Source organism: Schistocerca gregaria, chromosome 2 (genome assembly GCF_023897955.1).
Source record: "Schistocerca gregaria isolate iqSchGreg1 chromosome 2, iqSchGreg1.2, whole genome shotgun sequence".
Classification (NCBI taxonomy): Eukaryota; Metazoa; Arthropoda; class Insecta; order Orthoptera; family Acrididae; genus Schistocerca; species Schistocerca gregaria.
Window position 1 is genome coordinate 540,590,277 of NC_064921.1, and position 13,872 is coordinate 540,604,148.

The 13,872-nt window shown below is 45.9% G+C and overlaps 1 protein-coding gene across 2 annotated transcripts in view; it reads right to left on the bottom strand.

The window, feature by feature from the left end:
- The window catches only part of LOC126331298 (uncharacterized), a 120,591-nt gene extending 107,065 nt beyond the window's left edge, over positions 1-13,526 (bottom strand). The window contains exon 1 of one of the 2 annotated variants that reach the window (XM_049996460.1): positions 13,320-13,526. In XM_049996460.1, coding sequence (XP_049852417.1) covers positions 13,320-13,356 — 37 coding nt within the window. In that variant the 5' untranslated portion in view covers positions 13,357-13,526. The remainder of the gene's footprint in view (positions 1-13,319) is intronic. The other variant, XM_049996459.1, reaches the window with a different exon arrangement.
- Positions 13,527-13,872: the final 346 nt, after the last annotated feature.

Consider the following 13,872-nt stretch of genomic DNA (forward strand, 5'->3'; position numbering starts at 1 on the left):
CAATTATAGTCGCTATAGTTCCTGTAATATCCCTTATAGCCACGGAGGGCAGGGGTCCGCATTGCCAGTAGCCAGGTTTCCTGGAGTAGAGTGCAGTACAGATAGCAAGTGTAGAGCTGAACAGTTGCCATAGCTCAGCCAGGCAGTGGAGACTAGGAAGGCGTGGAACATTCAATGAAGCAGTTTATGCCTCAGTCACCTGCTGCCACTGACTTATTGCTGAACAGTCTATATCCATTATGTCTGAGGGTCTGGCGAGATCTAGGTCCTCAGCGGACGCCAAAATCTCCACCCCATCCTCAGACGCAGAGCTTGTAGGTAGCAGTGGTGTGGGGTGCCACTGCAACTTCCTTGGTCTTAGAGGGTTTCCATTTTGGATCTCTCTCACTGCTCTTTGGGTTTCCCTTGCTGGGAGGACTTCACTGGCTCAGTCTCTGGGACTGAAGATGAGTGTGAAGCCCTATGACCAGCTGCTTTTGGACTCTTCAGCCACTGATGGGTATCATCTTTCCCACTAGCAGAAACATGGGAAGGGAGAGATCCAAGGGACCCCTTCCTAGCAAGAGAAGCCGACGAAGACTTACGCTTTCCAGCTTAGAAGTGGGGACAGACGTCCCTGATTGTTGGAAGGGGGGTGTTGCTCCCGAAGCAGGTGGTGCAGAAGCAACGGGGGGGGGGGAGGGGGGGGGGGAATGGCCCCCCACCACCAAGGGGGCAGGTGTAGTCTTCTGGCTCTGAGATGTGACTGGGGTTGGCAGAGCTAATGGTGCCAGAACTATTGTAGCAGTGGCGTAAGGCGATGTCATACGCACAGGATGCAGGCATTCAAATTTTCTCTTAGCCTCAGTGCAGGTCAGTTGGCCCAGGGTCTTGTACTCCATGATGTTCCTTTCTTTCTGGAGAATCCTGCAGTCTGGCGAACAAGGAGAATTGTGCTCTCAGCAGCTGACACAGATGAGAGGCGGTGCACATGGAGTATTGGGATGTGATGGGCGTCCGCAATCTCAACATGCGATGCTGGAAGTACAGCTGGAACACAGATCGTTGAACTTCCAGCACTTAAAGTACCGCATCGGGGGAGGGATATAGGACTTCCCCACAGAGGTAGACCATCACCTTGATCTTCTTGGGCAATGTATCACCCTCGAAGGCCAAGATGAAGGTACCAGTGGCAACCTCATTGTCCCTTGGACCCTGGTGGACACACCAGACAAAATGTACACCTCGCCGCTCTAAATTGGCACACAGCTCATCATCACACTGCAAAAGAAGGTCCCTGTAAAATATGAAACCCTGGACCATATTTAAGCTCTTTTGGGGCGTAATGGTTACAGAAACATCCTCCAGCTTGTCACAAGCAACTAACACCCAAGACTGTGTGGAGGATGCTGTTTTGATCAAGACTGACCCAGATCTCATTGTGTACACGCCCTCCACCTCCTCAAACTTCTCCCCTAAATGCTCAACAAAAAACTGAGGCTTCATGGCAAAGATTCCCCATCAGCTCTCAAACATACAAGGTAGTGGGGCGAATAAGATCCGCTGCCATCCTTAGCCTGACGTTCCTCCATGGTGTGGCCAGGTAGGGGTACGATTTGCGGTCGTACTACTGTGTGTTGAATTGAGCACTTGAATGCTTAGACACTGCTGGTGTTTCACCACCAGCAAGAGATGGACTACAATTCATTGCATGTCATCCACCCTGATGCCACCCACCCCGACCAGGAGCCCTCCTCACAGGCGCCACCCAGGCAGCAAAGGCCACCTGGTAGGATGTGCATTGCTGGGAGGTCCTGATGCCCCAGAGGGATGGTCATCTACCCTTTGGTATACATGGGGAGTTAATGGTGCAGGCATTAGCAGAGCGATCCCTGTGTGGTCAGGGGGCTACAACCAACAGGGTACATGGTGGCCCCACAACAAAGGACTGGCTACTGTGCTGGATATCAGGTGCAAAAAAAGTCCATGGTCATCGTTGATGCAGAAAGCGACACTGCAAAGCGCATGATGGAAAATGTACCCAGGAAGGTGTTCTCGCCAAAGAGATGGAGGATGGGCGGGACTGCAATGCAACGACGAGAAAGTGGGCCAAAGATCTCAATACACAATGGACACCCTTCCCCAATTGGCTCGCTCTTCGGGGAAATTTTGAAAAATGGAGGTCAAACCTTACAGGGGACCATCACAAAGACCGAAACATGTGAAACTCCTTTTAGTCGCCTCTTACAACAGGCAGGAATACCTCAGGCCTATTTTAACCCCCGGACCCACAGGGGGGAACGAATCGAGAATACTTACAAGAAAGGCTCTAACTGAACTACACAGACAAATGAGGTCCTGAGAAACTGTCATTCAATCAAGCTTGTTGCCTACAGCTGTGGTCATTACAATAAGAATAAACTGTGAATGGTATACTCTCACTTCATTGAACAATATAATTCTATTATTTACTGAAGACACTCATTCCATTCAGTCCATAAGAATTTTTCAGAATTAAAGCAGACATAAAAGATGACTGGAAAATGCAGTATGAAAAAATGACAAAGTTATGAAAAAGATAGATTGCTACTTACCATTAGTGGACATGATGAGCTGCAGACAGGCACAAAAAAAGACTGCTAAATCAGTATGCTTTCAGCCTAAAGGTCTTCCTCTGAAATAGTCAAAACACACACACACACACACACACACACACACACACACACACACACACACACACGATTGTCGTGTCTGGCCACCGAGGCGAGACTGATCTACAGCACCTAATGGGAGAAGCAAGCAGGGTTGTGGGGCTACGGAGGATGCAAGGGTGGGGTGAGGGGGGGGGGTGGCGGTAGGGGTGGGGGGGGGGGGGGGGGTAGGTGTAGGGGACAGTGAAGTGCTGCTTCTGGGAGCCTACAGGGGAGAGAGTAGGGCAGTTAGGCACAGATGAAAGGTTAGGCAGAGGGTGAGGAGGTGGAAGGGAGGGAGAGAAGGTGGAAGAGAGAGGGTGAGGAGGTGGAAGGGAGGGGGAGCAGAAAAGCAGAGAAAACACTGGGTGCGTTGCTGGAATAGAAGGCTGAGCAGTGCTGGAGTGGGAACAGGGAAATGGACAGGTGGGTTAAGGACAGTGACTAACAAAGTTTGAAGCTAGGTGTGTTATATGAATGCGGGATATATTGCAGGTAGAGTTACCACCAGTGCATTTCAGAAAGGCTGGTGTTGGTAGGAAAGATCCAGATGGTGCAGGCAGTGAAGCAATCACTGAAGTGAAGAGCATTATGTAGGGCAGTGTACTCAACAACTGGATGGTCCAACTTTGGCCACAGTGCCAGTGGCCATTCATGCATACAGGTAACTTGTGGGTTATCATGACCATGTAGAAAGAAGTTAGAAGCTTAGCTCGCAGACCACATGGGTGTTTTCACAGGTAGCCCTGCCTTTGTTTTGTTTTGCTTTAGGATGCAAAAAAACAACTGGGGCCATATGTGCCCAAGTCAGAACTAGAGAACAGGAACACAGAGAGGAGTTGCACAACTATACATCAGTCCCAATTGACAGAAGAGACGACAGCTAAAAACAGGCATGTGGGAAACGGATAAACAAGACACCATACAGAAACAGACGTCCAAAACTAAAAATAAATGGCCTTTGCCACATTGCTTTGGTAAATAAAAAGTAAAATGCAATTGACAGCCTGCACGTCATTCGGTAAAACGTCTGATAAATAAGACAGCAAACTGAAGCTGGAATGTAAATGGTTAAAAAAAAGGGCATTCCATCAGGAAGTGGCGGACATTCAAAATTTGGGCACAATATGTACAAAGTGGTGGGGTAGCACCACTTAGCCAATGACGATGGCTAAAAAGGCAGTGCCCAATACGCAGCCAAGGTAAAATAATTTCCGCTGCGTGGGAGGGCTAAGGATGTCATCCAAGGCACTGTGAGGGGCTTAATAGGCTGAAGCTTATTCCCATGAAGGGAGGACCATTGGCGATGCCAAGGGGACACCACCTCCTGACAGACAGCAATGCAGAGATCACTTGAGACAATATAGGGACTCGCAGGCTGAGGTACGAGGACTGCAGCCATGGCAGCAGCCTCATTTCCTGGCAGACCGACATGACCAGGAACTCACAGAAACATGACACTGGCTCCAAGAGTGAGCAAGTGACAGTTTTATTGCACCCACTGCACTAAGGGATGGGCAGTGTACTGCGCACATAGACTTTGAAGGGCACTGAGTGAGTCTGAGCGGAGGACAAAATTGAAAAGCCTGTGTCACTGGATGTACTCTGTGGCCTGATACAGGGCGAATAGCTCGGCTGTAAATACTGAGGAGTGTGCCAGAATCAGATATCAAGAGACATGGGTGTCAATGATGAAGGCACACCCAACCCCACAGTCAGTCCCAGAGCCATCAGTGTATACAGAGGTACTATCGCAAAGTTCCATGTGAAGGTCATGAAACCGAAGGCAATAGACCGAGAGTGGAGTAGTGTCCCTAGGAAGCGAATGATGGCCAAGGTTAACACTTGCCCCTACACGAAGTCAAGATGGTGAAGGGTTTACACCTACCATGAAAGTTGCAGGTAGTAAGAAGTTAAGCCACAGTAAGAAGTGCAAAAAGCGGACTCCAGGAGGTAAACGATCAAAGGAATCATCAAAGGAAGAAGCATAGGAGGGTTGGCCACACATGGCAGACAAATGGCATGCATACCTGCTGAGGAGAAAGTAATGGCAGTAGAACAGTGGTAGTTCAACATACAGGCTATCAATCATCTAGTGTAAAAGACATCCATTGCCACAATGGAAGGTAGTGTTGAGATGGCATAAGAGGGACCGGCGTGCAGTCACAAACAAATAACCCATAGTCTAGTTTCGAACCAGTACAAATGGAGGAGGGTGGTTCAATTGGCAGCCCGAACTGAAGAGCAACAGGCTCAAGATGGAGAGATGGTGGGAGAAACCATTTGTGCCGCCAGATATTCATACAGACAGTTTTGCCAGTGGAAAAGTGAAAGCCACTGTCATGCTCCAGGACTAAAGGTGATCAAGACAGTGCTGAACATGCCCCTCAGTGAGGCTTGTCCATGGAGAACTGCAATAGACGGCAAAATCATTAACAAAAAGGGAGTCTGAGATGCCCGGCAGGAGACAGGTCATTACAGGGTTAATGGCGACAGCAAAGAGGACGATGCTCAGTACGGAACCCTGAAGTACACCATTTTCCCCCTACGTGTAGAGTACGGAGGACACCAGTTCTCCAACAGCTGTCTTAGGCCTTCTCCAAATCAAAAAACACGGCAACAGTCTGGGATTTCTTCAGAAAACCATTCATGGTATGAGTGGACAAAGTAACAAGATGGTCAACTGCAGAATGCCGCACTCTAAATCCACACTGTGCGTTCACTAGTAAATGGTGAGACTCAAGCCACCACACCAGTCGGCAGCTGGTAAGAGAGATGGGGCAGTAGCTAGAACGAAGGTTTTTATCCTTACTGGGCTTAGGTATGGGTATGATGGTGGCTTCATGCCAGCATCCAGTAAATGTACCCTCTGTCCAGATGTAGTTGTACATGTTAAGCAGAAAGCACTTGCCCGCAAGAGAAAGGTGCTGCAACAACTAAATGTGGATGGCGTCTGGCCTGTGGCGGAGGATTGGGATGAACTGAGAGCATGATCTAGTTCCCTCATAGTAAAGGCGACTTTTGTAGCACTCACGATTTGGAGAAGAGAAGGGTATCGCCCGAGCTCCGCTCGATTTCGATGGTTGAAGGCAGGGTGATAGCAACAGGGCCCACAAAGCCATTGTCAATTACAGTCAGGATGGAAACTGGGGAATGGATCTTGGTCCCAGAGAGTCGTCTGAGATTGGCACACACGACAGAGAAAGGTGTGGAACTGTTAAAAGAAATTCAGCTAGCTCTCTTGCCATCCCGAAGAACGTGACATTTTGCACGCATCTGTTCATAATTAACACAGTTTGTCTGCGTAGGGTGGTGGTTAAAATCAAGGAGAGCACATCTCTGCTTGCGAACTGCGCCGTAGCATGCCTCAGTCCACCAAGGGACAGGTACACATGTTAAAGAGGAAGTGCAGGGATGGAACATTCTGCAGCAGTAAGGATAATGTTTGTGAGATATTCCACCTGATCATCACAACTGGGAATATCTTGTTCTTCAAAGGTCACTAGGGAGGAGTAAAGCTGCCAGTCAGTCTTAGTAAGCTGCCATTTACGTGTGCACGCGTATGGGGCAGGATCAGCACACGGATGGCACACGGGAAATGGTCACTTGAGTAGGTTTCAGAAAGAACAGACTACTCAAGACGAGGGGCAAGCTGGGCAGTGCAGAAGGATAGGTCCAAATGCGAATAAGTGTGTGAGGAGTCAGAAAGGAAAGTGGGTGCTCCATTGATAAGGTAGAAGAGGTTAAGTTGGTTAAGAAAGTCAGGCGAGAGGGCACCTCTCTGACAAGTCCTGGGAGAACCCCAAAGGGCATATGCGCATTAAAGTCACAGAGTAGCAAAAAGGGGGAAGGAAGCTGCCCAATAAGCTGAAGGAAGTCTGCCCTGGTGACAGTGAATGATGGAAGGACATGTATGGTACAGAGGGGGGGGGGGGGGGGGGGGGGAAATCAGGTGGGGAAGGAAAAGGCAAACTGCAACAGCTTGAAGATTAGAAGTCAGGGAGATGGTTGACTATGAATGTCATCCTGTATGAACAGCATGACGCCCCCATGAGGTGGAATGCTGACCTCAGGGGGAAGATCAAAACGAATTGGAAAGAAATGTGAAAGCTCAAAGCGGTTGTAAGGGCGCAATTTCGTTTCCTAAATGCAGAATACAAGGGGACACTGCAACGCTAAAAGCAGTAATAAATCCCGTTTATGGGACTGAAGGCTGTGAACTTTCCATTGGAGAACAGTCATGATGATGAAGAGATGAAGGGGTGTCACCTCGGCAGCTGCTGAGTGGCAGCTGTGGAAGTGGTACTACTACAGGACACAGAAGCAGGAGGATCCTGTTCCCTGGGATCCACAGAAGCGTCAGCTTACTTGTGTGGTCGGTCTCTGGATTCCAATGCTGAAAAACTGTTGTTGGTGCGTACTAGTGACATGGAGGCTGGACGGGCCAAGGTACCACGCGGCAACACCATTGAAGAGGATCTTCAAGGTGGCGAAGGAGAAGACCGTTTGCCTGTGGTGGACTACTTCGAGCCTTACCTGTTAGGTGAACACTCGGGTGTCGTTTGGCTAGAAGGAGGGAGGAAGTCTTCACGGGAGTACTCCTGCTGCTCTTTCCGGCTTACTTGTGTGTAACTGATAGCTTCATCCCTTGAGGCGAGAGTTTGATGGCTTGTTGCACAGTTGGACGGGGGGATAGCAATGCTACCTTGACACTGGGCGATTTCACAACCTCAGAGCTGAATTGGAGGTCACATGTCCATGTCCTTCATGGAGCAAGGTGTAACAAGAACAGAACTATAGGTATCAGACAGGAGAATGCAGGGTTTGGGACCAGGCAGTAACTTGTGAGCGACTGGATAAAGCACCTTTTCCTTTACCCGGATCTCTTGAACAGCTCACTCATCAAGATACAATGGATAATCCCGAGAGGCAGTGGCGTGGCCACCATTGCAGCTGATACAGCGGGGAGGAGGTGGACAATCGCCCTCATGCACATCCCTACCACAGGTGACATGTGGCTAGGTGTCGACAAGATGTTCTAGTGTGGTTGAAACGATGACCTGGTAGCAGCGCATTGGGTTTGGAATGTATGGCTGGACGGTGAATTTCATAGCCTACTTTGAGCTTGGACAGAAGAACCATTCTATCAAATGTGAGTGTGTTGGTGGGCACTAAGGAGGAATCTATCTTTTTCATTACACAGTGGACAGCAATGACACCCTGATCAGAGAGGTAAGATTGGATTTCAGGCTCAGTTAAACCGTCAAGCAACCTGGTGTAAATTACACCACAGGAAGAATTCAAAGTTCTATGGGCCTAGACACGAACAGGGTAATCGGGGAGAAGTGAGACAGCAAGCAGTTGTTGTGCCGGAGAATCATAAGTGATCTCCAAAAGCAATTGAAATCAGGATTTCAAAGGCCCAGCACTTCCTTATACACCTTCCTGAATAATAAACGGATTTACTGTGGCGAAGGTCTGACCATCTTCAGTATATGTATCATTAGCCTCATTATGTTTACGTTTTGTAGAAATTCCGTGGGAAGATGATTGACAGATCACGAGAAAATCTCCATGATTGCCAGCATCTCTGATGGCACACTCCTTCCAGCTCAAGCAATCACCCCTCCATGTGCCTGGCCTGTACTCGTGGGTATGTGCGAACCCTACCTGTCAACACAGGGCTGGGAATTTACGCGTTACCCAGTCACCTGTTATGCGTCAGGAGTGTGGTCCGACCTTCAGGAGCACACAGGGAGGAAGGAGAAAAAAAAGAGTATTCTCAAACACCGAAGAGGAGGAACGAGAGGAGAAGGGAAACAAAGAAAGGAAAAGGGAGCAAAAAACAAGGTGAGACTGTCCCCTCATCAGCGACACAATGCAGAACATTCCCAATAATAACCCAGACATGCTCCTCAAGGGAGGGGAAAAAGAACAGCAAGAGGATAGGCTGGGGCCTGGTGGTGACAAAGAATGAACCCGCCAAAGAGTGGCGAGCCCCCTGGGAGAGCCCTGCCTTTGATGGTATAGGTGATGCTAGTGACTGGACTGGTGTAGGTGGTGGTGGGGGGGGGGGGGGGGAGGGGAGGGGAGGGAGATGTATGGGACAGGCATTACATCTAAGTCTACTGCAGGGATATGAGCCATGAGGCATGGGGTTGGGAGCAGGGGTGGGGTAGGTATTGGCAAGGATACTGTGTAGGTTTGGTGGGTGGCAGAATATCACTGTGGCGAAAGATTTCAGAGCACAATGAGACACAGTCGACTACCTCTTGTTGTGCCATGAAATGAGGAATGTCCTCTCCCCTATCCTTCCCACCTCCTCCACAGAGGTATTCTGCCACCCACTAAACCTACACAATATTCTTGTCCATCCCTAAACAACCCCTGCTCCCAACCACTTCCCTCATAACTCATATTCCTGTAATACACCTAGATGTAACATCTGTCCCAAATACCCTCCCACCACAACCTACTCCAGTCCAGTTACAGGCATCGTCCACCCCATTAAAGGTTGGGCTACCTGTAAAAGCAGTCATGTAATCTACAAATTAAGTGTTTTACGTGGGCATGACAACCAACAAGCTACCTGTCTGCATGAATAACCACCAACAAACTGTGGCCAAGAAACAGTTGCTATGCACGCTGCCCAAACCATCGCCCTTTACTTCAGAATCCTTCCTACCAACACCAGCTTTTCTGTAGTGCACAGGTGGTAACTTTCCTTGTAATAAATCCTATGTTCCTGTAATCCCTCTTAGCCTCAACCTTCGTTAGTCACTGTCCATCACCCACCTGTCCCCTTTCCTGTTCCCATTTCAGCACTACAAAGCCTTCTATTCCACCAATGCACTCATACAGTCTTTACTTATCTCCTGCTCCGCCCCCCCCCCCCTCTCCCACCTAACCTCCCATCTCCCCACTACATCCCTGCATGCTCCCTCAATAACACTTTTTCACTAAACTGCCATCCTTCCCCCTCTCCACCCAAGTGAGAAGGCGCTGTGGTTAGCACACTGGATTCCCATTCAGGATGATGATGGTTCAAACCAACATCCGACCATCCTGCTTTAGGTTCCCCGTGATTTCTCTAAATATCTTCAGGAAAATGCTGGGATACTTCCTTTGAAAGGGCACAGCCGATTTCTTTCCCCAATCCTATAGGATTTATAACTCACTGTTTCGTCCCCCTACTCCAATCCATCAAACCAACCAACCTCCCACCAGCCTCCTCCTTAGCTCCACTACCCAGCTTGCTTCTCCCACCATGTGTTGCTACTTCAAACAGCATGGCCTTGGTGGCCAGAGACAAAGGGTAAAGTGTGTGTATTCTGAGTATTTCAGAAGAGACTTTTGACTGAAAGCTTACTGGCTTAGCAGTCTTTGTTGTGCCTGTCTGCGACTCAACATCTCTGCTATATGCTGAGTAGCAATCTATACTTTTCATAATACTGTCATGGGGGGGATCCTGCAAGTATAGTTACTGACCTGGAACATGCAAATATCTTCGATGCCATTCAACAGCATTTTGACTGGGAATGAACTCACTGCAAAGGACTGGAAAAAATCAGTTTCCAGGATACTGGAAGCATCTGGTAACTGGAATTTCGAGCTTCAGCCCAACAAGAGAATCATAATAACAAATGCACTGTAACTAGGAGAAGGAACTACTTTGAACTATGAAAACTTCAAAACTTTAAACTGCAAAGCAAACATTATGAGAAAGACTAAAGGAAAACTGAACCCTTTTCTTTAACTTTATCCACTTTAAGTCTTTTCTAGGATGCTGTCCAGAAGAGTGACAAAATCACAGAGTAGCGCTGAATAAAATAAAGACAACTACATTTGGTGACATCAACAATAGTTCTTAACTCCATGTTTTGGAGAAGAAGAAGAAGAAAAAGCTCCAACAATTTTTTGCCAATAACTCAAAGTTTAAGTTACACATTTCAGAAAGTTTTAGGGAACTGAATAACCCCTATTGTTGCATTCTCTAACGAAGGCAGTTCACTAACACTGAACATTAAGATATTGCAGTGTTTTGGCAGTTACTTTACATTTTACTCATTTTCACACGATGAGTTACACAAACTGATTACGAAAATCACTAAGAGTTCTTGTAAAACTCTGATTACTCTGTTCATTCATGAATTACATAGTGCCACAGACACACCCTGCCTGAGGCCACATTCCTTGACTTCAGGAAGCCATTCAATAGTTCCACATTGTTGTTTAATGAATAAACTCTGAGTTTATCAATTATTGGATGAGATTTGTGGCTGAATTCACAACTACCTAGCACATAGAAATTGACACTTGATTATAAATGGAATGAAAGGGATGGATGTAAGCATAATTTCAAATGCGTAAATGTAATTTCAGAAGGACTGTTACTGTCTAAAACATAAATAATATAGTGGACAATGTTGGAAGCTCCATTCACAGATGATGCTGTTGGCTATATGAAAAAAATGCAAGAAAAGCAACAGAGGACGGACGATAGATGCAAAGTTTCCCAATGGAAATAAATGCAATATGCTGTTCAATTCTGCTATCAGCAACCAATCACTGGAAATGTTAACTACTGTAAAATACATAGAGTAATGTCAATTTACCAAATAAAACTAATTACATGAAAGGTAGACGCCATGTTGGGACTCACTGGATGGAAAAAAAGGCTTACCTAACACTTGTCACACTTATTCTATGAATTGCTTACCAGCCTAGAGCCTTTATCAGTTTAGATTAATAGGAGAGATTTAGATGCTCCACTGAAGAATATGTTTCACATCAGGATTGTTTTTTGACAGCGTTACAGCGATTCTCATGCAAACTCCAGTATTTGATGATATGAGAGAGGCGTTGTGCACCATCAAGGGGTTCATAATTGCAGTTCTGAGTCTGTATGTTCTAGAAAGAGTTGGTACCATTACTTCTTCCACATCCATCTCATGAAATGACCACCTAGAAAAAATTAGAGAAACTGGAAACCATATGGAGATTTACCAAAAATCAACTTTGCCTTGCACCATTTGTGAATGAAATAAGGGCAGGGGGGGGGGGGGGGAAGAGGAGGGGTGATAGTGGTACAAGAAGTACCCTCCTCTACACATTGTAAGGTAGCTTGCTGAGAAGAGATGAAGATTACTAAATACATTATGAACTGCCATGGCTAATTTGGATGAAAACATTACTCTGCCTGTGTCAGTATAGTCTTCCAGTTTACAGTCAGCTGGTTTCCCCAGTTACACAACCTGATGATAATGACAATGTTCATGGTGCAACCTTCAAAACATGCAGTGAACACAGTGAACTTTTACTGTAACAGACAAAGATATTACAGTGTTCTCACACACATCTATCTAAGCGATGTGGTAGAGTGGGTAAGTGCCAGACTACAAGTTTTGAACTCCAGGTTTCGATCCCCAGTTGATCAGGATTTTTCTGTCGCTTATCGCTTCTTTCACCTCTGGCAATAAATAATATTGTAAGAAATGCATAGCTGCACCCTAATTTGGTGTCCATAATGAACTATAGGTTTCTGGTTATGCAAATCAGTTTAAAGGCCAGAAGAAGTCAAATGCATACTACATCCCACAGAACTGTGCCTGGTGAAACAAACTGCTGTTCATTAACCTTTGGGTTGTGGATAGCCATGTAGATATCTATTAATATCAGTCATTACTATACCAACAGTAATGACAACTAATGGCCCAAATGAAAATATTGAGTGGGCACATGTGACGAGTTTATGATGGGTCCAACTTGGATGCCTAAATTTTGCAAGGCTCCACATAAATTAAGCAACATCAGAATGCTTCACTGTCCACCAAAGCTTCAACTAATCTCCAGGACCACTAGTGCTTATGAAAACTTTGGGTCATGTCGCAAGTGAAAGCACTGTCCACAAGAAGCTAATATTTACATTAAACCAATCAGATGATAATATTTATTCTTCTTCCTCGTTTTTTCATGGGATAACCTTCAGGAATGTGAAATAAGAGAAATAAATGATAATACAATGGAAGGATCCTGCTAAATAGACTGTACGTAAACGATTGAAAAATTATCTTGAATGTGAATTGTGTGTATATAGGGTGACTTTTTAAAAAAGTTTTTCTCTCTAACATTTAGTTTGATGCTACAAGTTTCGAGAAGACAAAAATCACAGTAATAGATTCAATAACGCTAGAGATAAATATACATGGACGTCGTAACATCTCTCGCAAAAGTGAGCTGTCACGTAATAGCTAGTCCTACGTTATCCCTTCAAATTCTAATTTACCTCAAAATTGAATTACAAAGTTCGAAGTATCGTGTTTTTCCATTTGTGAAGTCTAAATATAACGCAAATTCTTAGGAATTACACAGGAAGGTCATTATTCGCAAGTTATAGGGAGAATTCGATCGGTGAAAAAAAGATTAATCATCAGTTATCCTTTCACATAGTCAACCCTGTAATTCATGAAATCGCCAATTCGTTTACGAAATACACGTCTAATTTGTTATAGCCCTTACAGAAAGCTGCCGGCTTTGTCTCCTGTATACACATAAAAATCTTTCGATTCGTATTTGGGAAAGGCCGCTTCATATGCAGCCTCTACATTCCCATACCTACAGCATCTTCCAATCTGCTACACAAATTCTTACCTAGTGACATATAAATTTTATCAAATTCTTTCGCCATTAAATTCTTCAACTCTCGCCTCTATAACAACTACACAACATACAAGTTAAACATAAAGAAAGTCATAGAGACTCTTCCCACAGTTGTGAGCCAATGTGACCAACAACGTGAAAGTTACACTAAATGTGATAGACATTGTTGACGGTACGGAACAGGAAGGAACGAAATGACTAAACATTCCAATGTTTATTCCAAAAGACATCATTCACACAGGCTGTCAATGAAAGGGCCGTCAAGATCAAAGTTATATGGAAAGAAAATTTTGACGTTGGCGGTGGTGTATGAAGCGGCGTCGTAAAATGAGTACGGTACAACTGGCGCTCGGCTGAAATCAAGCGATTAAGTATGGGCGAACATATACATTTGACTGTGTTATAGGTCAATCTATTATTACAATCATTACTTGGTGTTCACATTCTAATTCACAACCAAATTATCAACTTCCACCCTAACCTAAAGCTCGGGATATGCTATAGATCTGTCTGTCACCACAACCGAATCGACCGAATTCAGCCG